The 26,843-nt window shown below is 44.6% G+C and overlaps 1 protein-coding gene across 1 annotated transcript in view; it reads left to right on the top strand.

Annotated features, from left to right (window-relative positions):
* SND1 (staphylococcal nuclease and tudor domain containing 1) overlaps window positions 1–26,843 on the top strand; it is a 392,617-nt gene that overhangs the window by 206,770 nt on the left and 159,004 nt on the right. The window contains exons 13-14 of the mRNA XM_057731861.1: window positions 3,975–4,085; window positions 19,465–19,537. Coding sequence (XP_057587844.1) covers window positions 3,975–4,085; window positions 19,465–19,537 — 184 coding nt within the window. The remainder of the gene's footprint in view (window positions 1–3,974; window positions 4,086–19,464; window positions 19,538–26,843) is intronic.

Genomic DNA, 26,843 nt, shown 5'->3' with positions numbered 1-26,843 from the left:
AGAAGCTTGGTAGACACTACCCGAATCAAGTGATCAAACTAACATTAGTAAATTACACAGCATTTCAAAGGAGACTGCGGGAACAACACAGCATCACTTTTGTGACATTCTTGCCAAAGATTCATAACTTGCCTCTCATCACAAAGACTTCAAACAAGCCAAAATTACTAGCCGATAGTCTTGAAAGGTTTCAAGGCTGCAGTAGACTCAGAAAGATTATTGGTAGACTAATCGTGGTAGACTGTTTCAGACAGGAAAGACAGGACAACAGAATTCAACACCTGGTTCTGAACTAGATCTAGTTTCCCCTAAGTTCTATATTGGAACAATTGGCGAAATTTGAATAGGGTTATGGGTTAGATGGTAGTAATGTGTCCATACTGATATCCTGGTTCAAATCATTATGTTCTGATTATGTCGGAAAATATCCTTATTTGTAGGAAATGCACACTAAAGGTTTTGTGGATGGTGGTATAATAGGTCATTTACTCTCAAATGAGTCAAAGGTTGGCATGTTCTGTGTTACTGTATGTGCAATTTTTCTGTAAGATTGTTTTAAAACTACTTACCCCTCCCCTCCCACACTTTTAAGTAATCTAGGTAATTTTAGTCCGTTACCTGACTTCACCATATATTGATTATTACTCCCAGTCTTGGGTTTGGGGCATGGTGATGGGGAAGGCAGGCAAAAGTGTGATCAGATAATTATAGCCTACTGTGACTGAAACCCACTTTTTAAGAATCCTATTCTCATTTGCGGGCACAGAACCTTTTCTCCAGGTTGGCAGAATATAGTACCCCCATGGTTTCAGAGGTATCTTATGTGAAAGTATGAGCTTTTTGCAACCTGCCTGCTGTGAAAATGAGTGGGTGGGGGGGATGTCAACTACGTGGAGATCTTTTGAGAAAGCTTGCAAGATCCACTTTGCTTGTGTTTTTATCAGGAACATCTGATCTTGCCTAGTGGAAACTGTTCACTTCTCATACAACCTAACATTCTCCTTGAGTTTGCAGAAGCATTTCAATCCCAGCACTAATTCTCTTTGTGTTTCTAGCTGATACAGAGAGAGATGACTTCCTGTTAGTCTTCCAAGGCTGCTCGCTCCCTTTTTGTATGCTGATTGTGAATTATCCATTCAAGCCAGACATGTGTAATTGGAGTAGAATTACTGATACACTCAAGAAAGCAGAACTTATAAATTTGTCTAAAGCAGCATACTGTCATGGCACATAATTTAATGTTCTCTTTTCTTACTGGGCAACTAATCAATACACCAGTGTCGAATTCCGAGCCATGTCTGGCCGGGGGAAATATCCTGACCTTTCATTAGTGGCCAAAAGAAATGAATGAGAGAGTCAAGTACGTGGATCTAGGCTAATTCTATTTTATTTGTCTCCCTTTCATTCTCTTTAAATACAAGTCTTAGATAATGGGGAGGAGAATGACAAAAGCTGGGAAGGCATGTAGAAAGCTTTTGCCCTTAATTCTATGCTGGGCAAGCTTGGCTAATAAATGCTTAGGATAAGAAATATGTTCCAGTGCTGTATTTCCAAAACGATCAGATGTTTTTCTCATACTTGGGTACAGAGCAAGAAAGTGACAGCCCTCGCCCTCTCAGACCTCATAATTTCGAATTGGAAGATAGATGATGAGTTAGTTGTAATACGGTGTGATTTCACAGGGGAGCACACACCAAGAAGATACATGCGGTGTGATTCTCACATGACTGGCTCATCGGAGGGGCCCAGAAATGATGTCTGTCATTGTTTCCTGCATTTTTACTCTCCACGCTGCTGAGCGCTGGTATCACAACCGTTCTTCCATGAGAAGTCTGTATTTAGGGAGAAGAAGCTAGGAGAACGTGGCCCACGTTGGAGCTTTGGAGAGAAGGGAGGGAAGGTGGTGGGCAGGTCATGGAGTTTGGAATCTGAGGCCCAACTGGTTATAGACATTTGCTGGCATGATCTGGAGGGCAAGAACCCTGCAGGACAGGGAAGGGTTGTGCCCTTTGTTCTCTGCTGGCCACATAGGAACTTGATTCAATACTGTGAATTGATTGGAACAGCATTAACAGGGTGGATCATTAAACATTTGTGCTGTGTTGCTTAGTACTCTCTAGCTTTTCATGTAGAAGCTTATTTGTGTGAATTTTCCCTCGCCTGCTGTCATTCCAACTTTCTCCTCCAGACCCCACGTACTGACTGTAAAATGTCAATGCACCATTATTCCAAATGCAGTACCAAACCTGTCTTTGTTCTTCTGGCATTTCCAATCAACCTGTCGCAAGTGGGCGTGTGGTCTTCTCTCTGGCGTCTTGGTGGGCGGAGCCTCTCTACTGCCCTTTTGGGGCTTTGGTGACACCCTTAGTTAAATTCTCCGCAAACATCAGCATCTACAGCTGCTGATTTGGGGCTGCTGGCACTCTCCATGCTGCCAAACCCAGTTCTGTGATAATGACAGCGTTTGCCAGCACGGTTGTGCAGTGACTCAGGAGACAGGGTGGCCAGCAAAGCAGCCTCTTTGTGGGAGTGGATTTTGAGAAGTGCTAATTCCATGGCAGTTTGGAGATATTAATATCGTGCTGGCAGTAGATAAACAGGCAGCAGAGGGGCACGTAATGAGAAGAGAATCAGCCACAGCATCTTTTCCTCCTTTTTCTACCCGCACATATCCCCACCCCACCCCCACTGTTTTTTTCTTTTTTTAAATAAAAGTAAATCCCTGGGTTTTGCTGAAGAGAACCCTTAAGTGGCTTCACTGTGCACACGAACTGGTCAGCCCAGCTCACCGCATCTCCATAGCCCGAGAGTCTAAGAGCACTGGAGTGCTGAGAGTTAACTGCATTCCCCCGCAACACTAAGTCATAGCATATGGTACAGTAGCCTATTCCTTACCATCCCTCCTCCCTAAAGGGCAGCTCACCAGATGGTCTGAGTGGGGCCTTTGGTGTAATTACGACAGACACAAAGAAAGACATAACCGCCGCTCTCCCCCAATGATAGCATGCCTCTTGTTTTGTCGTACTTGCGACGGGTAACTTTTGAAAATTTGTTTTTGCGGTCATTTTTGCCCATCAAAGATCCCTTTCCAGGCTGGGGAGGAACCATGCAGATACACTTCACTGGTTGTCTGAACATCATGTCCATTGTCCTCTTCTGAGTAGACAGAAGCCACTCCCAGTGGCCCTGCTTTCTTATTCTAGTGAATAAGAGATTCAGCGTGTGGAGAATTTTTTTTGAAGCAGGATTTTAATCTGAATATTCCATGGTCCTAAAAGGACTGTTGGGGGTATTGCTCCAAAGCTGGTCATCTCAGGTTTTATACTTTCTGCTTTGTTTCCCTAGCATGTGCCGTGTTTTTTGAAAGATCTTGCATTCCCCCCATCACCTTCCCTCCCCCCCGCAATTCCTTCCCAGCTTCATCTCCTCCAAGCCCCCTTTGGGTGTGGGAGAGCCCGTGTCAGGAGTTCTGATGAGAAGAGACACACTTTTTGAGTGTTATGTGAAACCTGTGTTTCTAACATTGCAAAACTGGAACATGGTATTTTTTAGTTCCAGTATAGGCTAGAAAGGAGATTTTGAGAAATTTAGGTCATGCTTTTATGTGCTTTGTTTTTTATCTGTGTGCCTCATATTTTAAAGCAGACTTTTCTTGAGGGTAGTGGCTTGTTTATAACATTCTGTAAATAGCCCTGCCTAATGTGGGCTTTTTACAGATACTTTCTGCCAGGTTTTATGTATGGATTGATATAGCATCTGACTGTACTAACCAGAAAAATGCTGAGCCAGGGGACTTGGTTATTCCTCCTTTTTATTTGAATTTCTAGCTTAGCAGCTCATTGGTCTTGAAACCCATGGCTTCTCCCTCCCTCTGCCAGGACGCGTTAGGACCTCCAGGTGCTCACTGTGATTATTGCTGTTGACTGAGCCCCATATGCACCTCGAGTCTCACTGACCTATCTTTCCTGTTGCAGAAACATTGCTGAGGCCCTTGTCAGCAAAGGTCTAGCCACGGTGATCAGATACCGGCAGGATGACGATCAGCGGTCCTCTCACTATGATGAGCTGCTCGCCGCCGAAGCCAGGTGAGATGCAGAATTACTAAAGTGAATGCCTTGGGTCCCACCGTCCCACTTTTTTTCTTTCCCTCTGTCCTGCCTATCCCTGAGCAGAAAATCGGTGGAAAACAACATGCTGAGAAAGCTCGTGTTCTTTTATTATTCCAGCTTTTCCCCATCAAAAAAAAAAAGAGGGGGCCTCACTTCAAACTTGTGATCTAACCTTGGTTAAGCATGCTTGGGCCTCTCTTTTTTAAAATCTGCAAAATTTAGACATATATTAGATATGATCTTCCTAGTAGGTGCTGTAAAATGAACGACAAATGAGAAAATACTATGCGGAATATTTTTATCTCCACCATCCTTTCCTTCCCTGGGACAAACAGTGGAGCCCTGCTTCCTATGCAGGCCATTTGCCTCAGGTTCTTCCCTCCAGAGGCCTCTGCTCCCTGACCCCTCCCATTTATCACCTCTAGACCTTTTGTCATGTACAAAGGAAATGAAAACATTTATTAGGAAATGAGTTTGGGTTTCACACTTCTGACAGCTGGCAGGAGAGCGTTTGTGAGAAGCCCGGTGACATTTTCCTTTTGTCCTTCATCCCTGTGGCTGGCTGCCCCAAGGACACGCGTGCTGCTCAGCAGTATTTCTGACCCAGGACGTTTCTCAAGGCTCTTTCTCACGGGGCCTTCTGTCACTGGGCGGTGCTGGGAGCAGAGTGATTCCTCCAGCCTTCCCTGGAAACAGAGCGAGAGCTCAATGGTGATCACTGCTCTGCCTCGGAGAGCTCCGCAGACTGTTGCATTCAACCAAAATATAGCCATTGTTTCAAAGTGATTACAGGCGCTTGCCTCTCACAGACATTTTTCTGTGACCCAGGACTTTGTTCTAGAAGTATGGTAATTGCCAGCTTATGCTCATTCCAAGAGGAGTGAGTTTGAGTACATGTTATCTATACTTCGGACTTCGTCATTGAGACCCCTTCTCTTGCTCTTTGGCCCAGAACATTGCCCTAATACGTGACATTTACCTCTAACACCACACTATATCCTGATGGATAGGGCACCTGTAGAAAGTCACACAGAATGTCAACCAAGAAAGCAGGGTGTCTGGTTGCTGTGGCTTTTGGATTCTTTCCTGTGGACTTTCCCAGTAGGACCTGCCTAGGACCTAAGTCTTGAGCACAGAGTTCGGTATCTTTGGTCGCTTGAGGCTCATTCATGTCTAGTGTGAAGTAATATGAGGTATGGTCCGTAATTGGGGTTTCTCTTTAGTCCTTTCTCCCTTATTCTTCTCTCCCCGCCTATATTATCACTAAGCCAACTGGGCTGAAAAAACCCGTAGTGGGAAATGTGGCTTCACATCTCTAAGTACTGTTTGATGATTTTGCTGTTCTAGGAAATGGAACAATGATAAGACTGTTCTTTAGGTGGTATTTGGGGGTGGGTCCGTGCTGGGCATGCTCAGTCTGAACTGGTGGTAACGTGAAGAAGCGGTTATGCATCCCCAGGGTAGCAGGAGCACTTAGCAATACAGTGGAATGTAGAGTCCCGTTTTCCACCCCGGATTCGCTCTGCCACTGGTGAATGTTTAACTCTGACAGGCAGGTAAGCATGAAAATAATTTGCCTAGCTGTTCTGGAAAGTGAGACCACAACAAGCTCTCTTCTTGTGCTATTGGAAGTAGCTGTGTTGTGCTATAATGTTTAATGAGTATGCAGAGGTGGTTAAATTTTTTAGGTTTTAAGAAGAAAACAGCCTTTTTGGTCTGGTACTCATTTTGAGCTGATGGAATGTAACAAGACTCTTGCCTTTTAAAGCAGGGAGCTGCCTAGAGATAATTGTGTTGAGCCAACTGCTTTCAGACCGATGGTGGAAAAACTGGCTCTGGGGTCATTGCAGTGTTGCAGGTTGAGTAAACGGAGAGAAATGAAGCACTTCACCCGGCCGGTGAGGCATTGCCATGGGGCAGTACTCACCTCGGAAAGCATTAGGAGAGGTGGCCCACGTGACCTGGGAGCGGTGTTGTCCGGGAGCCTGACGCCAACCCCAGCGAGAAAGACCGGAACACCTGTCAGATAGGAGTGGTGGCCTTAGAGCCATTGAAGACTATTTTCAGCACAGAATGCACCCGCCTTTTGGGGACCTCACCACAAGAGCACCTCTTTTCTTTTTTTTTTTTTTTTTTTTTTTTTTTATTGTTTAATATTCAAATTTAATTCATTGTAGTATCTGCTTTTGCATAGTAATGAAATTGTCATTTATTAAAAAATGAAACTAAATTGAGAGGAAAACATCGGGAACAAAAAGAACATTGAAAATACTTTGGTTTTTAATTTAGTGTTTTACAGTGGGGTGAATATCATCGTATGTTCTTAGAGTCATAATTTTGTTTTCAAACAGAACTGTGCTATGTTTATGGTATGTTTATGGTAACTTAGCAATTAAGTAATTATTTTAATTTTTGCTGTGTCAGCATGTATCGTAACAAGATAAAAAAATTATTATAAATTACTTAAGACTTGGGATCATACTTTATTACTCATTTTTACTTTCTCCTCTTCTCTGCTCTTCTCTTTTTATTTATTTATTTTTTTTTTTTATTTTATTTTTTTGGGGGGGAGCACCTCTTTTCTAACACTGCTTTATTTTAGGTGGCCTTTGGAAGCACTCCGGCCCCTATGAGGCATTCCCCATGTTGCCTTAGTACCCTTACGTGTTCGTGTCATGATTACAGCGTGCCAGGACGCTTTTTACATGCTGCTTCTGCCCCTTATCCTGCCTGTCTAGTGAATATGATCTGAGCTTAGGGTTGTTTTCCCCTAGACAGATGAGCTATATTTTTTTCCGGTTGAACTCGGCCTTGTAATTTCATGCCCCTGTCCATGCGGTTCTTCCACCTCCCAGCTAAGTGTCCTCTGCAGATCTCATTAGCGGGTTGTTTACTCCTTTCCTTGGCCCTGAATAGAACCCCTAAACAAGAATGGCTTTGCTATTGACCCCAAGTCTTTCACTACTCGGACTGTCACTTAACTGTCTTTTGTTTATCATCCTTCAGCCACTTTTTAATCTTAAGTGACTGTGTGCTGAACCAAGCCAATTTGAATTAATTTCCCAAGTACAATTTCTTGAGGTACTGTATCTAATGCTTTAGCAAAGGCCAAATTAGTAATATCTGCTATGTTGATGGCCAGTCATTCGCTCTGAAACTCTGTCGGTAAATAAGTGGATGAAGGTAACGTGGCAAGGCCAGCATTCTCTTGAGTCTCTCCCCATGAGGATGCTGATTCCAAGAGCCCTGGATCCCTGTTTTTCTGTCTGGTTATCACTAGTGATCTCGGCAGTGGTGCCCAGTGCTCTTCCATTGACTTTGCTCTCCAGAGTGCTGCTTGGCCATTAATCCTGTTAGAGAAACGCAGCAAGCTTTGGGGAAAGGGCAGCTTGTTAACTCGTCTGACTTTCCAGGTCAGCGCGGCTGCCTTCGCGGGAGTTGATGAGCTTTCTCAGGGCTCCACAGCTGCTGCTTCCTCTGCAAGGGGGTATGATCCGCCAGCCTCTCTCAGGTCATCGGAGGGGAGCTCAGGGAATGATGCGTTGAGCGCGTTGGGAGACCAGGTGAGACAGAAGAGGAAGGATACCAATCTGCAGCTGCCTGAGCTTCCAGGCATATCCACCTGCCTGCCAGAAATGAGCTCGTCACACCCCTCAGCAGCTCTGTTCCGTGTTCCTGACCCTTCACGGCACCTTCATTCAGATGCCTGTCTGCTTTTGGGAAACCCTCAATATGCCTCAAACACATGGCGCATCTGGAGGAAGCCACATCTTTTTTGTTTAAAGGATAAATGAACCCCTGATTCCCAACAGGTGGCCTTCCTTTCTGGTTCCCTTGTCTATCATCAGCTGCCTCTTCCCTCCTTAGCTTGTGTCCTGGCAAGATAAGGGTTTGGCACTTTTGTGTGTATTTTTGGGCCTTCTCTGTGGGCTCCATGGAAAAGCCCTTGGTTGTGTCCCAGGCTTCTGAGAACTCTAGTGTGTGTCCTTCATAGTTTTAGTTTTTAAAAAACAAACAAAAAACAGCTTAGGTGCAGCTGACCCACACTTTCTGATGACACTCCTGAACTTGGTCCCCCCTTTTAGGGGCCTCGTGTGGGCTCCTTTGGCAGTGTGTCACATCATTTCTTTCCCGCGTGGCTTTCCAACATTTCCCATTCTTGTTTGATATCAGTTTTTCTCAGCCAGTGGGCCAGGTGCTTCGTCGGACCTGACGAGTTGTCCTGAGCTTAAAGTGGGGCTTTGACTCCTACAGAGAATCTCATATCCTTCTGAGATATTTCCAAGATACTGAGTCATTATGGGGAACCTTCTTATTTTCTAAGGTATTACACAATCTCTCAAACTCTGTGTTTGACATAACCCATCCTGTTTGATTTTAAACAGTATAGAATGTGAATTCCCATAGCATTCTCCAGGTCTTCCTGGTGGGCTTTTGTGGAGCTCATGATGGACACTAAAGACAAGCTGGTAATGCGTGGAGTCAAAGCTTAGCTGTGCCCCGTTTTCCTTGGACATCCCGACCTGTAGGATATCATCTGTCTGCATTCACCTAAAGCGTCTTTATATTAAAAGATAATATTTGAAGGTTTCCTAGAAACTGTTAGTCTGTGGTTTGTTGCAGGAAAACACAGAAGTTGGGGCTTTATTCCTTTACTGTACCTTTTAATTCTAAGATTTTATGATTTCAAGATAGGATGTATATATTCAGAAAAGAAATTGATGTCCCAGCTTGACAGTGGGAAAGCAGTTGTATTGAACAACCTAGTGTCTGAGCAGATTTAAATGAATTTATATTCATTCTGGACATACATAATGAGGTTAGGGTTATCTCGGGAAAAGAGAAAAGGGCAGGCTCTCTCTTATCTTTTCCTGTATGTTCTCTTTCTTGCCAGGCACACTGCAGCTCAGGGAGAGTGGTATTGTCCTCCTTCTTGGAGAGGCAAGCATGAGCCTGTCCTGTCTCAGCTCTGCCCAGGCTCGCAGTCCTCCTCGGCCCTGCAGGGACTCCTGTTTCTGATTGAGCGAACCTTGCAACTTCCTCTTTCTTTATAAACAAAAACAGCTAGTGCTCCTGTGTTGCTGACTGTTGCATCTCCAATCTCCAAACCCTGTAAACACCAGCCCTTCATTAAAATCCTATCGAATCTCTCTTGCTTTTACCCAGTGTGGTTGACAGCGCCCTCCCTATTGTAGAATTCTCTCTACTTGTACCTCTAGGAAATGTGTGTTGGCATTTCCATCACAGGCTTTGATCAGAAGGCTATAAACTTGTTGGTAACTTTTCCATAGGCCAATACGTGTAGTCATTATTAAGAGGGAAACTGTTTCAAGTAAAAATCTCTTGGTGATGCAGTTACTGGGTCTGCAGTGGGCTTACCAACTTCCATGTTCTTGTAGCTGTGAACTGTAAATGTTTTACATTTCTATTGAAGTACTTTCAAAACCACTGGGAGAGAAGTGTGCTTGATTTCCCACACCTCATTCAGCTGGAGCAGCTCCACTTTTTTTTTTTTTTTTTTTGATATAGAAGGATTTTTCTCACAAAATTTTAATAGGTGGAGAAAAAATGACTTGTGCTTAAAAAAACACAACTTTTTGTATAGGGTCTTTCCTATCTGTGCCTTTAACTTAAAGGGCATTTGCAATGCTGGTTATGAATGAAATGTGAAGACTTACAAGCAATTTTTTTTTGCTTTCTGTTGCTTTAATTGGAAGAGGTCAGCATTACTAGCTTGACACAGTTCTGACTTGTGAAATGCCTTGGTACGAAGCAGGTTTCATCTTCCTACGAAGCCAGTGAGAAAACTGGTGTTGAGGTTGAGTCTGTGTTTTGAAAATTTGAAATGATATATCCTATCACAGTGTAGAGACTACATAAGTTAACTAGTTCTCCAAGAAAACAAATCATCCCTCTGATGGGAACAGTTGCTCAAGGCTGGTTTTCTCTAGCATGTGATGGTTTTGCATGCATTCCTTTTCATTCCCGTTCTCTTTAGTGTATCCTGGGTCCCAGGTGGTGAAGAAAAAACATAACAGACTCCAGACTTACGAAGCATGCAGCCTCGGAGGGACACACGTTGAATGACTTGAACGGGACCTCTGGGAGTTGCTATTTTTCCTATTCTCTTTTCTTATCTGTTTGCCTAGCCCCTCCTCTTTTCTCCCTCCTCATCATTAACGCTGCCTGCCTTACATCTTTTTTATTCCATCTCCCATTTCTATTAAATTTTCCCATGAGGGCATCTCCCTGAAATTCACCTCTTCCGTCCAGCCTCTGTTCTTCTCAGTGGTTTAATGGTACAGCTTTAAATAAACCCAGATTTCTCACTTTCAATCTAATGACCTGAACCAGCTGAAAATTCTCTTTGCATAAAACTAGATCCTACTGAATACTGTTAAAAGCAGAGCTTTGATTTGAAGTTTTTCTCTTTCCTTCACTGGTGAATGCCTGTAGCACCAGAGTGCGGTTGGGTTTTTGTAGCCCAGGCATTACAGAAAGCTGGAGCTGGGTGAATTGTCTGCTGCCCTCTTCACCCAGCTGTGTGACATCATGCTGGTACAGACGGGAGGACAGCCCGAGAAAGGAGGCTGGTCTTTCTTTTCAGTATCCTCAGTATCCTAGCAGCTTCTCTCTTTCCTTAACCCTGAAAGTGCACGCCCCACTAGACTGAGGGCTTGCCCTTAGGTGGCAAGGCCAGAGGTTGCTAATGAGATTCAGCACGTGTCAGTGTTGGGGGGGTTTCACGGTTGGGGAGCAGGGTACATCAGCTCCTGCAAGTGGATGTGATAACAGGAAAATGCATTAAAAGAGCTGGTGTGGGGAAGTGATTTGACGATACAGCTGAATGTGGGGAAATTTAGCTTTTCCCTTCTCTTCAGAAGAGATGATGCACTCAACATCCAAATAGCAGTAATCAATCTGCATTTAAGGCAGCACAAATGGCCACTTCTGGAGAGCTGTATAATATCTCCATTTCCAAACAGTTTTCTCTTTCAGGATATTAAGAGGATCTGTTACTCTTCATCCTATCTTTCCTCCCCACTCCCGTTCTGACACGATTCAAGCTGCGTGACTCGTCTTGATGACTAGTGTGAGGGGTTTGGGGTAAAGTCAGCACCCACTAGCTATAACTCCTATGTTGTACACAAAGTATGGGTACTTCTATAGGTCGTGGTCAAATAATGAACTCATAGTAAGAAGTCCTCCTTGCCCAGTCTTCTCTGTAATTATTAACCTGCACTGGTTGTATTCTTTCAGAGGAAGTTGTTCTAGACTAACCTGCCTAATTAACTTAGTTCCCGCCTTCCACCAAGCTGTGACTGTTTATTTGTCCACAGCACCTTGTCTGTTCTCTACCATCTCACTGTTCTCTTGACTAAAAGGCTCTGGTTTCTCTCACAGAACCCCTAAGTATTTGAGGTTTCAAAATATTTCCAACGTATTTCAAAATTCATTTGAAGATTATCATACTGGGAATATAATTTTAATCCCAAATAAATTGTAGCACTAAAGTGATAACATTTGACCCTTGACATTTTTAAATGTCTCAACTGGACTCCCTAAGTCACTGGTTCCCATAGGATGGTCCTCAGACCCACAACATCATTTTCACCTGGGAGCTTGTTAGAAACGTGAGTTCTCAGGTCTTCCCCACATCTCCCTTGCCCCAGACCTACTGAATCAGAAACTGGGGTTGAGTCCCAGCAGTCTCTGCGTCCTTCAGGTAATTCTAATTCACACGAAAATTTGAGAACCACTGCTTTAAATGATTCTTGACCACCGTTTTGTTTTTGAAGGAAAAAAACAAAAATGTGTGTCCTTTTTACGGCACATTAATAATTTAATAGTTGGAATTGTAACCACGAGTAAAGGCAATAGAGACTAAGGCATGAAATAGCTACGCTTTGGATCTCTTGAGGTTTCTGTCCTAGTGGTGTCTTCCCTGGCCTCCATACTTACTCCTCAGCAAGCCCAGTGAACAGTTCTGTATTCCGTTTGAGTCCTCTTTCCCCTTCCTCATACGCTGCATTCGTGGCTCTTTAGCTGAATTCCTTCTGAGTAGCCTCCACCAGCTCTTGGCTAATTTAATGTGAAATCGCCTTGAGGGTTGCTGTGCTCGCTTGATTTGCCTCACCTGCGGTGTCAGGGGGCTGAGTGGGTTGGAGAGCCGAGTCTCGATTACGGATACCCCTCTCCTACTTTTGCTCTGATCCTTGTAAATCTCTGGAGGACTGTAGTTCAAATAATTAGTCACTGATACATCAATGCCCAGAATTTTATAGCTACTTGTGAAGGGGACATCTCCCTCGTAGCTTCCTTTCATTTGTAGGACTCTCTGCATCTAAATTGCTTGTAAACTCCTCCTGCATGTGTTACCTCCTCAGCTGCCCCCGACTCCCCTCCTCCAGCTCTGGGCCCAGAAGTGGAGAAGGCTTACTTCCCATGCCTCTTGCTTCTGTAGCAAGTTCAGGGAGCCAGGTCTCTAGTGGATGGCAATGAATCCTTTCCAGCAGGTCCCTGTAAACATACTCACGTTGGAAAAACCATTTTCCCAGCAGTAAGTCTGTTGCATCTTTTGACTGAGTCAAAAGCATTAAAATTTTCTGTGATTTGTTCAGTTTGCAGTAACAAATATCAGGTGCTTTGAGGGAGAAAACAGAAATGCATGGTCTAGTGGGGATTTGGATGAGGAAGTAAATAGTTGCAAATATAATTGTAAGCGTGAAGGTACCAGTGGGTGTCTGGGAGGCATGGGAAGGAGCACCTAAATCCATGGGTTTATGCACAAATAGTCCACGGGGCAAGGCGTGTTCTGTCTGGGCTGCCTTGGGAAAGGGAGGTGGGAATAGCGCTTCGCTGACCTGTGACACAGCTGTTCCACTTCTATGAATTTATTCTAAGGAATAGTTAGCGAGATGCCCAACAGTTTGAGAGTTACTCCTTCAGCATTATTTGTCGTACTGGAAGAATTATACTGGAGCATTACATTCACATAAATATCTGCCATAGGCAGTTGATTAAGTATGGAATGTGCATCCATCCATAGCATGGATTTATGTGCAGCTGTTTAAAATGATGTAATAAAACTAACAACGCAGGGAAGCGTCCATTCACTTATTGTTTCTGGGCGGGTATGTGTCTACAAACCCTTAGAATTTCTGTTAATGATGCTTTTATCTTCTAATTCAATTATGGATCATTCTTCTACTTTTTCTCTGCCCCTGAGTTGTCTCTGTGATCAAAACATGAAAAAATTATAAAACCAAGATCATTGAGGCAATTTTGAGTTGTCATTGTCTCTAATCTCACCTTTCTGCAGCCTTGTCCTCTCAAGAAAACTTTAGACTGGCACTTACCAGTTCTGCCTGCTCTCCTAGTGCTTTGGTCATAATGTGGCACGGCATGGTCTGCTTGTGTTTCCCATGAATCTGATCTCGCACTGCCTCTTCTCTGGTGGTTCTCTGCCACAGAGCTCCGTTTCTCCCTCTTCTCAACCTGAGCACAGCACATCAGTTGTCACACCTGGAGCAATAGCAATGCGTCTTCGTTTCTTCTTATATTTGTTTTAGATGAGGTGGCCCACAGTCCCTTGTTATTTGCTCCACTGCCTCATAACACCTCCTGACTCATTAATCTTCCCACCTCCCCCTTGACCATAGGACTCAATTTCCTCCTTTCCATTCTGTGTACTCTCCATCTTTTCTGTCTTATCAGTAATTCTGATGTCATTGAAAACGCAGCTGCATAATCTTAGCACCCTCACCCACCATTGTGCACCTGTGCCTGCTCTGTATCTCATTTTCTAAGTGTCAGGACCCAGTTGCTTCCTCCAGCAGCCAGGGAACCAGTACAAAGGCCAAAGGAAGTGTTCCTTGCTGCTTTGTTTCACTGCTGTGCTTGGTTCATGCTGAAACCCTGTATTCATCAATGTGATCTGAAACACAATGAAAGGTTCTTTAGAAGTTTAGCGAGTTGCTCTGTTCTGCTTTTTATCCTTTTCTGTTGGAATTATTTTCCTTTCTCCTTAGTCATACAGCCTGTATTATCTAGTAGGTGTTTCTGACGATTCTGCCACTTGGTTCTGTTTTATTGTTTATGGTGGTTGGAGCTTTGCTCCCATCACTGCCTTTCAGATTGCTGTCCATCTCCTCTAGCTCTAGGAGACTTGATGAAGGGAATGCGAGGCTTTTGTTCTTGATGCACAAGGCCAGGCTTTCAGCTCTTCTGCCTTGCTCTGCTCCAGCTAGCGAAACGAAGATGTCTGCAACCTATAGCACATATTATTAACCTCCACCTCCAGGAGAGCCAGCAAGCCTCACTCTTCTGTGCCCTACACTCACACTGGCATCATCTGTGTCTCCAATATGAAATACCTTCACGCTCTGCATTAGTCAGCAGGCATTTGTTCAGCTTTCCTAGGCACACAATAATTGAACTAGATGACCCTAAATTTAAAACTGTGAATATAGCTCTGTGTTAAATACTATAATAAGTATTAAGGACAGAATTCTGACCCTCAAAGGGCCTGTAGTCTAACTATAGACGTAAAGTGAACACAGGATGCAATCTGAAAATACTGCATTGCAGTTTATAATTGCATGCTGAGCTGAGTAACGCACACGCACGTACCCATTCACATATATAGTTCTACCATTTCAAAATAGTTCATAGATACTTCCAGCATTCAGACAGCCCCCCGCCTAGGACCCCGGGTTAACAATTCCTAAGTGATGACTGTTTTATGATTGTGGCGAGGTGGTGGCTATAGATAAGCTGTAATTCTTTTCTTTCTCTAGTGTGGATCTATAAAGACAATGTAATGAATAACATGCACGTAGGGGGCCTGGAGAAAATGGACCTAATTGGATTAAAAGGAGTCATGTGGAAATCGTGGGAAGACATAAACTGGGGCCCATGAAAGCCAAGCATCATTCTTTCCCCGCGATGTCACAGGCTAGTGGTCTTTGTCAGGGGTATAAGCAGGGGAGCAAAATGATGAAATCGATTTTTTTGGAGAAGTCACGCAGCAGTGGTGTGCACTCTCAAAGGGGCCTGAGTGGATTGAGTTAAAATATTCCTGATGTTATCTTGGAATAAATTGGTGCCGGCCTGGCCCAAGAGGGTTGCAAAAGAGCCAAGTGTGCACAATTAGGAAGAAAATTTTGGATGTGGGCAAGGAAGCAGAAGCAGAGTTAAGGGACAGTTTGGTTCCTGGTTACCAAGACAGAGCTGTTAAAGAAGAACTGTGAATTCAGGGCCCCTGATCTTCCTCGTCATTTCCCTGCTACCTCTCTGTTGTGTGCTTTCCATCCGTTTATTTTCTTTAGATCCCTTTTATGTATGAAAGTGGTTCTTTTTATGAAACTGTTGGAGTTCCCATTCCCCAGAAAAATTCATATATATAATTCTACTGCCATTTCAGGTTAGCTAATAGATACTCCCAGCATCCTACTTGAAGCTTACTTATGTCACCAGGTTAAGAATTCTTCATATGACAACCATATTATGATTGGGATAAGGTTGGATCTAACCATTCAGTCTTTGAACTTTTTTTGTAAACTCACAAAAATATTCAGAATAACAATATACCCTCATTGCATTGAAATTAAGGTCATGGCCTCTTTGTTGGCATAAGGTGAACTGATGACAGATGATATCAGTGGTGCTAAGGCTTGTGCCTTGGAGAGGGAGGTTTTCTTGCCTGTGCAAAGGGCTTGTGCTAAGTAGTGGGGCTAATCTCCCTTTAACAGCATCCCTGTCTGCCTTTGTAGAGTTGATGGTTTTATCTTCTAGTGGGAAGGCAAGTAGTATCTCATACGGGAAATTTCAAACTTTGTTGGCTAAAGAGAAGAGTTTTTCCCGTGATCTGAATGGGGTTCCTCTCCCACGCTATAGCTTCTAGAAGCTTCTGGAAGCAACCGAGAAAGCTGAGTTTTCATCCCTCTCTTTTACTGTTACCTCTTTGTATGTGTGTGGACGTTACTCGCTTTTCCTGGCTGGGAATGATTTCTATGCATCACTGACACTGCTGGTCGTTGCCGTCTTTGTACTGCGGCTGCTTGCAGAAGAAAGCCTGTGAGAGGAACAGGCTGTGTTCTGCCCCACTGCTCCCTTTCTCCTGGCTGGCCTGAGCTGCAGCCTGCCTTTGTGAGAAAGCAGCTATTAAGCAGACACAGCAGGCGAAGTTTAGAAGTCAGGAGTTTCATTCCTTGCCTGATGAAAAGGGATGTGGAGCCGTGGTTGCCACCTGCAGGAAGCGTGGGGAGGGGAGTCACTGTTTGCTCTGTGGAGCGGGTATCATCAGTGGAAGCAAACCTGCCACCGTTTATACCCTCCCAGGTCTCAAAGACAGAGCACCCCACACCTCTCCCAGAGGAGCTGGGTTATGTAAGATCCAGGGGTAGCCCCACCAGGAAGGAATGACAAGGCAGCAGAACCAGGATCTCCCTGTCTTTATTTTCCGCATATACACCTGTTATTGGGCAGGCATGTCATATGTGCATGCCTGCATCCCGGAACGAAGGTGTGTGTCATATTCCTTTCGGGTACAGCACTGTGGTGAGCCTCCCACTCTTGGTGTTTGCGCCTTACCTCTTTGAGATAAAAGGATGGATTTCTGCACTGGGTGGCTCCCCCCAGATCCTCTCTTTCTCAAGAAGCCCTTTCTGTGGCATCAGCCTCAGGTCAGGCTGAGGGAGGTTTTCTAGGGATGACTCTCCCAGGGTCGTTTCTGCCACAGTTGGCAAACAAGAAGCAAAGCAACCTCAGCAACAGGAGAGAGACCCAAGCTGGCATGTGAGACCTTTAAACTACGTGCTCAGCCATCCCTCGCTCTTTGCGGGCGGGTCCAGCGTACCACTCACACTTCAGAGGGCTTCCTCGGAGGGCAGCATTTGTACTTAGTGTCTATAAATTATTAACTTTGAATTTTGTCTCTGTTTTGTTAACTCCATAAGAACTGTTTCTCAGTTTAAATATGATGTTGCTTTGTATGTGTGTCTGAAATTTATCTAATTTGGCAATTGTATCTAAAGTATGAAAAGATGAAGTCTTTGAAGATTTTTCCAAAATTAATGCCTGAATGCAAACAAGTATCTAATAATATTCTTTTTAGGAGCAAGGTAAGCAGATTTTTTTTTCAATATTAAGGCTTAATTTTAAAGAATTTTGGGTTGTTTCCAATGTCATATGTACACTATTATCCATATTTTCTACTTTGGGGTATTATCTTTTTCACCTTGGGGTAGTATGTTTAATCTTGGTTACGTCCTGAATTTCTGCTTGTGGCACAAAGCTAGTTTGAGGTCACAGAGGGAAAGCAGAATCGTAGTTTGCCACCTCACTGCTTTTGCCTCGAGAACCTGTTTTCTGACTTACTGCTCAGGCCCGGTTCTTTTTCCCTCGTAGTGTATGGAATGCTCTTCAGCCCCTAGGAGAGGCCAGCAGTTCAGCAGTGTTCTCACATGAACCATCTGCTTATCAAGCAGGTCCGTTTATAAGAGCAGGAGAAGGCTGTAGGCAGTCTGTGCCGCCACAGGACCTGCAGAAAGCTGCGCAGGCCTCGCCTTGAAGGAGGGCGGCTTACATGCAGGGTGGCAGTGGCTCGCCTGGCCTCAATGTGGGTTTGTTCCCAAGGCTCCTCCTTCACATTTATGGCAGCAAAATGGGGGAAGCCTGGCAGAGGAGGCTGTAGAAACAAGATACAGGCAGTATGTACACAGGGCTTTGGGGAATGGGAGAGTGGGAGCTACCATGATTAGTGTGCAGATCCCAGGGGACCAGGGGCTCAACCTTAAGAATCAGCCCTGGTCCGTGGTCATTGTCAGACTCCCTGAACAATAAATCACTGGACTAAAATTAAGCAGAGAAATTATGACCCATTTGTGATTTCTAAAGCCGAAGCCCTTGATTCAAATTCAGGAGGAACTATGGGATTCAAGGAACTTGGCAGTGTTTTCTTTCAGTTAACAGTTCAGATCAGAAAGAGTGCATGTTTTTTTTCTTAATTCTGTACTTTGACTTCTTACCCTCATCATGGAATGGAAACCGGATAGTAAGGAAAGTGTTTTGTTTGCTGTTTCCGAACAGAAGGTGTTTCAGATCAGTTCAGAGAGACACAGGTCTCCTGGGGTGGAAAAAGGGGCAAGTGGGGAGTGATAAGGGCCCGAGTATGTAAGAAATAACTGTTCCACTTTGCACTCAGCAACACCTGCCCAGTTTGATTTGTGAATTGGATTTAGAAGGTTAGGACCTGAGAGTAAACCTCTACTCCCAGTCATTAGTGGGGCCTGAGTGGGAAGAAGGTTGCGGTGTGGTTCCTAGTGTGAGGGTCTGACACACTGACCCTTAACACTTTCTCTGGGATATAGAAACCCTAGAAAGTCTAGTTCACAGAGTGGGCACACTCCTGAATCTCTTTCTCAGTCTCTGAACACAGCAGTGTTCCCTGCGTGGGTCTGCAGGCTGGCAGTACATGCAAAGGTCTTGACTACTGGTGTCATCGCTGAGTGATGTCCCCATCACCTTTGATTCTGCAGTCCTTCATGGTTACGTTAGTGATCACGTCCGTGAAGCTACCACTCAAGGGATTAGGAGGCAGAAGGTGGGAGATTGGAACAAACCAGCCAGTGATCAGATGTGTGTCCCAGGGTCCCCTGCTAAACCCAGTCTCATTACAACCTGAGACTGATTGAAAATGAGGCTTAATGTCATTTGCTAATTTCAACCCCCACCTTTTTGGGGGGAGCAGTGCACAGTGTTTGGCTTGCGGGATCTTAGTATCCCAAGCAGGGATCGAACCCCGGGCCCAGCAGTGAAAGTGCCAAGTTCTAACCACTGGACAGCCAGGGAATTCCCTTCTTCCCCATAATTAAAATGGCTTTTTTTTTTCTGTACAATATTGCTTCATTCAGGGCAATAAATCTTTTTACCTGGAAGAAACTTATTTCCATTAGAATTGGAAGGCTAGCTACATATTTTGCATGTAAAATGTTTCTTGTGATTAAGCGCAGAAAGAAACATTACTTGTGTTTTTCAGGAATGTGCTCTTCCAGCTGATTCTTCTTTTTTGCCTGGAACAATGCCTTTCATTTGGAAACAAGTTCCAGAGCTCTCTCTGATAACCAGGCACACCATTAGCAGTAACTGGGGCCAGGTCCTGGTAACCGGGCTTAGGGAAGAGCATGCGCGTACCCTCCAGGCCACCCAGTGCTCTGGCCCAGACCAGCTACCGTGTAGTCACACACGCCTCGGACCACCTCTCTTCTTGCCTCCTTTTCCCACCCTCCTTACCGCTTTCCAGTGTGATTTGTATTTTCATCAGGCTTTTTTTTTTTCTCCTCTTTCTTTACAGAGCTATTAAGAATGGCAAAGGATTGCATAGCAAGAAGGAAGTGCCTATCCACCGTGTCGCAGACATATCTGGGGTGAGTTGTGTCCCTGAATGGAGCTGTGTGGCTCCGAGGCGCCAAGAGCTTGGCTGCTTATTCACCGAAGGACCTCAGCTTGTGTGTTTTCTGTAGCTCATTTGTTTTCAGGCACTGAATGTGAGTTTTTCCACGGCTGCTTCTAATGCATCTGTAGAGATCCTGTTTTACACTCTGGGAAAACAGAATTTAAACAAGCGCATAAAACCTCATGTCTCTTCATCTGAATTTTTAACTGAGTTGCTTTTCCATTTTCTTATTATCACGAGTTAGAAGATATTTCTTTCGAGTCGTATTCAAATAAAATTACCTTTTAAAAAAAAATCCCTGTTTAATTCTGTGACTGGAAAGTCATAGTGGAAAAAGGTCAAATAGAGCTTTTAGGACAAGTTTAGGAATTAATCCTAATTAATCCTGATCAACTAGGGAGAAGTGTGTGAGCATCCTTGAGCCAACAGATATACTAGATGATATAGAAGAGATGATGCCAATACCTTTGAGCTCCCTAAAGGCTGTGTCCAAACGACTATTTCATGATTAGCACGTTACCCTGACATGTTTAGGAACTCTTGTGGCTGAATTAGATATTTTGTTAGTTGAGGAGCTTTATTCATTTATTCAGCAAGTGCCTACTCTGCCTGGAACTGCTCTAGGCACTGAGAATATAACAGTGAACAGAACTGATAAAGTCCCTACATGCAAGCAGGAAGAGGAGACAGTAGCAATGCCAGGGAGTGGGGACCGCTCTGACGAGAAACAGAGCAGCCCAAGGCCATGGCAAGGGTTCGGGGAAGGCCTGTTGGCTGTCGGTTGCACCCTCTGTTCCTGGGACACACACCATCCAGTTCAGCTCCCTTAGTCACTGATGGGTAAGGAGGGGCTCCAGGTCGTGTGTCCAGAGGAGCACACAGCCCAGGGGATATGACAGAGGAAGGGCTAGTCATTCTTAGCCTGCGCACTTGGGGAGCTTGCCTTGGGCACCAAGAAGAACATTACCGTAAACAGAAGCTCAGCAGAGCCCACAGCAGTGATGAATTCCAGTGTGGCCTGCTTTGCTGTGTTCCCAAGCCTGGCTCAGGCTTTGCCTGTAGTTCCTCGCTATGGCTTCTAAACCTCTCTGGCCAGCTCTCCTTTGCCTGGGTGTGGTATGGTCCCTTGTTGGCTTTAATCACTGGGATTCTGTTGAGCTTTTCCCTCTCTGTAGCAGTCACTGCCGACTACAGATTGCACAGTGTGGCCTATGTTAACTGGACTTCTATCAAGACGCTGTGCCACTGTTTTACGAGTGAGGTACATCACTATGCGTTCCTCATAGCTGAAGTCCGGAGAAGCCCAGAAACCTGTTGCTAACGGCTTTTGAGCCACTGGTGACAGCGTTGTACCTACTGAGGCTCATGGTTACCAGGTGACTTTCCCAGCAAGCTGGTATCAGGCCAGTCTTCTCTGGTTTGCTGTGCTGAGTTATTGTTCATGTATATATTAATTTCTATGTGTATCTGCTGTGGCATTCTTAACAGTATTTCCTTTAATATTCTTTTGTTGAAATCAAAGGATAATTTTTTTGGTTATTCAACTGCAGGGGAAAGAGGTGTAAAATACCTATTTTAGAAATCTAGTGGTGACTCCTGCACTAATGCACATATGCCCACCCAAAAGCTCATGTCTGGCCCACACCCCAGGGTCATCTAGAAGCTGGATTCCACCTTGGAGATGATGTCTGTTTTGGCCTGTGGAGTTCATATTCTTGCTTAGATTTCCCATTGGCATCAAGGTGTGAGGCCCTCAGCGGGTTTTTGAGGTCGAGTCACACTTGCTTTGGGGCTGTCTCCTTGGCACCCCCAGCGGAGTGTCCTGATGATTTTTTTTTTTTTTTGGCGGGGGGGTACACCAGGTTCAATCATCTGTTTCCATATGCTGTCTTTGAGTCTCATGCTTCCTCCTACTTTGATGCGCTTTCTTTTTGTTTGTTTGTGTTTGTGTGTTTGTTTTTGGTAGCAATGACTCTTAGGAAACTGGTCTTCATAATTCTCCACTAAACTGTAGTTCAGTTTCAAACATATCTTTATTCTCTTTTCTGCCTAGATATTGGAGAACTGGTTTGCTCTTATGTTATTCAAAAATAAATGCAAGTCAGACTCCCCCACTTACCACATAAATAAAAGAGGAAAGCTGGATCACGTGGGAGAGTGAAAGTGAAAAAGCTATTCCATTTAATAGATGTCAGAATGACCTTGTTCACCTTCATCACACGTTATTCAGCTTAGATTGCAGGGTTTTTTGGTGCTCTGTATAATAGAAGAGTTTTGTCTCCCTCTTCTAACCTTCCCTTCTTTCTTTCACAATGTCCTGTTAAGTGTGTGTGTGTGTTGGGTACCCTCGTGCCATTTAAGTGAGATGTGTGGGTCTTCAGCTTCCTGGAGCATTCTGGTTCTCTGCCTGAGGGACAGGTAGGCCCATGGGGTCAGACGGGCAAATAGTTTACATCTGGATGGAGAAAGAAACATTGGAATAAAGGCCATGTAATATAAACACACACAATGGTCTCATTAGAGCTTCTCAGTCGTTTCTTAATCTTTGACTGTGTGTCTCCCTCCCACCATTGGTCCCCCTGTTAGTTGCAGGTCGTGGTAAATGGCAGTTCTTGTTGAGCTGACAGTACATGCAATATGCTGCCACGATAGTTGCCTGTGAACTGATGTTTGTGCGTGATGTCTCGCCCCACCCAGGGCACATTCTTGGAGGAGAAAAAGATGTATGTGCTCTTCACAGTTTGTTTTCTAAATGCACTCAAGAAATAGGTTCTCTGGAAGAGATTGCATCATGATTGTGAGACAAATAAGCCATGAATTTGTTCTAGCCTGTATGCCCACCCCCCGCCCACTCTTAGAGTTGGGTTTCTACCTATTGTTCCCATCTCTTCTCTTGTATTTTGTAAAAATGCACTCTGACCCTTACCGGGTGAAATCATGAAAATGCCTCCTGTGGAGAGTTAGCAGGTGCAAGGCCTGCTTGGCTGACTCCCTAGCGCAGGAAATTAAGTAACCCAAGCTCAGGAGCGAGAGGCTGACTCGCTGCTTTGGCAGGTGAGATGCTGGCCTCGTCCTGTGGTGCTGAAACAAGCAGGCCTGTTCATGTGCATTCATCAGCTTTCCCTGGGACTGGACTGGTCATGTATTAGCCACTACACATGCTTTCTAACTTCGTGTTCTCCTGTCCCCAGTTGAGCCTTCTTGCATCCTTTCCCATATTGAGAACTTATTACAGTTTTGACTTTTCAGAAATGTTACAGTGCTTCCCCATGTTTAGGTTGTGTTGAGTTTTGATTTTAAAATGGGTGATTTTTGACGTTAATGTCAACTGAGTGTTGGGTTCTCCCCGTAAGGTTCACGGTGTCTGTGTGTTATGTCAACTGGATGAACCTACCTTTTGCCTGGGGCTTGGATACCCTTGGCTCTTCTGCAGCTCTGCTCCTGTTTTTCAGGGTATCCACTAAGAAAGAAAAAAAAAAATCTGGTAATTTGGGTCCTGAAGCAGTTGCTGGTTTCCCTTATTTCTGATTTTTGAAGGTGAAGGAAATAGGCTATTACAGGCACCTGTCACTGCTGTCCCTGCTGTGATCGTCCCGTTACCCTTCAGGCCAGGATGTTCCTGTGAGTGTGAAACCCACTAACAATTTGATGGACTTGGTACTAGAACTGATTCCATCTGGAGGGTGGTTCTGTGGTGACTGCTTCCCTTCACACACCCGTGTTTTCATTACTGGTGGGTTTCGTTTTTCCCTGATACTGTCTCCACTCCCTCCCTCGCCGGCATACAAAAAGTCGGAATGTGTGTCGGTGGAATATAAGGCTGTTGCTTATCTTTATTATTTTTGCTGTAGCCTGCTCTGTAATAAATACAATCTCCTGCAGGTATAACGTGTAAAACAGGCAATAAAATGTGGCTGGTGCGTGGCTTACCGTTGTTCTGGTAAATCAGACAAATCAATTACAGTTCCGAGGTAAGAGAAGGCGCCCACTCTTCAGGTTGCAGCCCCCCGTTGCACCAGTTTCTTCCTCTGCCTCGCTCCACTGGTCCTGGGTGAGTCATAGTGTCTGTCTGACTTTTCCTCGATTGCCTGTCTTGTGTTCTTTCCTCTCAGGTGCGTGTGGCGTTGTGATGTGTGTTTGTTGACAACACCCTGGGAGGCTAGAGCCTAGCCCAGCATCCTATCTGCTCCAGCCACATTTCTGACAGTCCCAGAGTGGGTCCGATTACTAGGATGGGGTTGTCCATCGCCTGCCTTGCCACAACGTGGAATCCGGACAACTTGGAAGCACATTTTGCTGTTGCTCTTCTCTCCTCCCCTACCTTCCTGTTGGGCTCACTTGAGGATTGTCATCTTTGCTCACGTTCCCTACTGACTTCCTGGTGACCTCCTCTCTCCATGACTGGTTTTTGTCGGGGATGCTACTGTTACTAATACGAATGTGCTTAACCGTGGCCTGTAGTGGCCCAAAGACTAGCTCTGGGGGTGGCAAGTAGGGGAGTCAGATTTTCAGGTCCCCTTTTCTATCTTAAATCATGAAATGAAGACCTGCAGAGTTGTCCAGCGAGAGTCTTACGTGCAAATATAAAGGATGGAAGTGTTCCTTTAAAATAAATAGGTAGGATTTTAAGCATGTCCTCCAGACCTCTTCCTCCAGGTTCTGGTTTTTCAGTGCCTTTCTGAACTTGAATAGCACCGTCCTCTTTTCCTCAGAGTATTGGAAGCAGCCCTTTCGATGAGGCTTGGGGGCCATTACAGAAGTTATCTTTTTATTGCTCCCAGTGGAGTTGGGCCTCAGTGTAAGAGTTTTGAAATATTTTTGGCCGAAGAGATTTAAAAAGTGGTTTGTCCAGTAAGTCTGAGGAAGGTATCAAGCAGTACAGTCACCCAGGGGCTTTATAACTTAGGTCCGTGTTAGACTGAAGTTTCCGTTGGGTGTGTCTTCTGGCCTACGTGTGTAGATTGCCTCCTCCTGCTTACGTGACCCTAAGGTTCCTTTCAGCTTCTAATCACTGATGATTTGATGGTACCAGTACTCCTTTCTTGGTTGTTTTAGTAGTTCTTCCCTCTTGTCCTCTCCCTTAGCCTCCGAGTAACCTCCTGATGCTCTCAGGTCCCTTTTGTGCTGACTACACAAGGTCAAGGCCTGGGGTTCTGCCTGGGAGTTTGGTTGCTTAGCTCTAGAGCTCCCTTCACACTGTATATTTCCTCCCCTGGAGAAATCCCAGAGGAACCTTGTCCTGCAAGAGCCAGCACACCGGCTGCTGACCTTGCTGCTGGAAGCCTTACGTGCTCCATAAGGTCCATGGCCCCTTGTGGGGAAGCCGGGCTCAGTGCTAGTGCTGGGTTCTCAGGTGCTTTCCTGCATCTGTGCTGCATTTGGCAGCTTTAGTTTTTGCCAGTTTAGGGGAAGGTGCTACCCTCTTTGTTCTGCTCTTCCTCTCCCCCCGCCCGAAGGTTCTTGAACTCCAGTCACTCCAGGATTCTCACGGCACAGAAACGTGCACGGCAGCCCTGTGGCATGGGCAGCTGTGATGACCAGGTGGCAGCTACCCTCGGAGTCTCTCGCTCCCACACTGTAGGGGCTCTTTCCTTTCTCCATCCCCGCCCCTCTCCTCTCCTGTTCTTTCCTGTCTTCCCCTCTCCTCCCATCTCGCCCCCCAGCTCCCTTTTCCCCTCTCCCTCTGCAGAAGAGTTGGAGTTTAAGGAGACCTTGATAGTGGGGGAGTTTGCTTCAGCCGGTCGCCCTCCCTAATGGCTGAGGGCGTTGCTTTATGGCCTTTTGTCCACAGTTCTTTCAGCCCTAGGAGTCCTGTGTGGCCAGTTCTTATTTTGTAAAGCTCTCCTATTCACACTCCCCAGAACTGCAGGGATATCTCTCTCTCCTTCTAAAGAAATCTGAAAGCATTTATGCTTTCCATGGGAATAAGAGAGAAGTCTATCTTTCTTAGGCTGAACATGTTTCTGAATGAAATTGCAAAGAAATGCTAGAATTTTAAAGACTGTATTTCAGCCTCTACCACAGTTAGTGGTTGTGTTTAAGCACCTCTTCTTACAAATTTAATCCAATTTTCAACTGAGTTCTTCTATTGTGGATTTTTTTTGCACTGTAGGGCATGAAATCTAGGACATAGTTTCTCACCTCTTTTATTTAGTTGGGGACATGAGGCGACATTGTTAGTAGACTTTGAAACTAGCAAGATGATTATTGGGTATCCGTTCAGTGGAATGCTGAGTGCTGCCTGGTAAATAAACCCTTTGGGATTATCTGATTCTGTAGCCCCTTTGCTTTTAACTGGGCTGTTTTGTATCCCCATGGAGAGAGAATTTAACTTGTGAAGACCTGATAAGGATGCTGATGATTCCTGTTTGTACAAATGTGGTCCTATATAGATACAGTTAATTTCCACTCTGTAAAAGAAATGTTTCCAAACTTTACATTTTCACTCTGTAGTTTTGCATCTTTAAAAAATTCACCTCAGCATTCTTAGTTGCCTATATATATCTATCCTCCAGACTCTGCTTTGAATCACGTGTAGCATCTCTCTGATTCCCTCATTAATTAGTGGGTTAAAATAAAATTTTTGACTTAAAGTTCTAAAGTGAATATGTCTTTCTCATCTGCAAAATGCCCAATTTCTTGCCTCTGCCTTATTGTACCTGCCATTTTGTTCACTGACAGGCTTTTGTATTGGAACCGCTGCAGGTTGAGGTAGAGGGATTGGACATTGAGCACAGAACCCTGTGTCTTTACATTTAGTGGGTGTGTTCCAGCTCTTAAATTAGCACCTTTGAAAAAAATGTTTGATCAGGTGACTTGCCCAGAGGTAGAGTCCTATTAGAGGCAGCGTTTTTTGTTTGTTTGTTTGTTTTAATTTGTTGCTGCTTTCAGTAAAACATCTTATTTCCAAAATAATCTATAGACTTGATATGTCACTGCAGTGAATTCTGTTTTCAGGAAGTTTTCTGCCACAAATGTGTCTAGTTCCCTTTTGATTCCTTGTTTAACTGGCTTCACACAGAGGGATGCATACAAATGAGCTCTGAGAAGCAGGGTCCTAGCTTTCATTTAAGTGTCCTGAGCTATAATTTTTTTGTCTTTCTTTCTTTGTTGAAAGAAAAGAGAAAGGAAATTGAGGGAGTCCAGGAGCATTTTTTCCAAAGAAAAAAATATCTCTTTCCAGAGAGAGTTGCTTTTAGCATACGATCCTGCTCTCACTGGTTCATGCTCTGCAAATCTCTTTTCTGTTCTCTGGGTGCATGTGGGGATTATTCTAT

This window comes from Hippopotamus amphibius, chromosome 4 (genome assembly GCF_030028045.1).
Source record: "Hippopotamus amphibius kiboko isolate mHipAmp2 chromosome 4, mHipAmp2.hap2, whole genome shotgun sequence".
In the NCBI taxonomy this organism is placed as follows: Eukaryota; Metazoa; Chordata; class Mammalia; order Artiodactyla; family Hippopotamidae; genus Hippopotamus; species Hippopotamus amphibius.
Note: the sequence above shows the minus strand (reverse complement) of the source record. Positions and strands in the feature narration are given on the sequence as shown.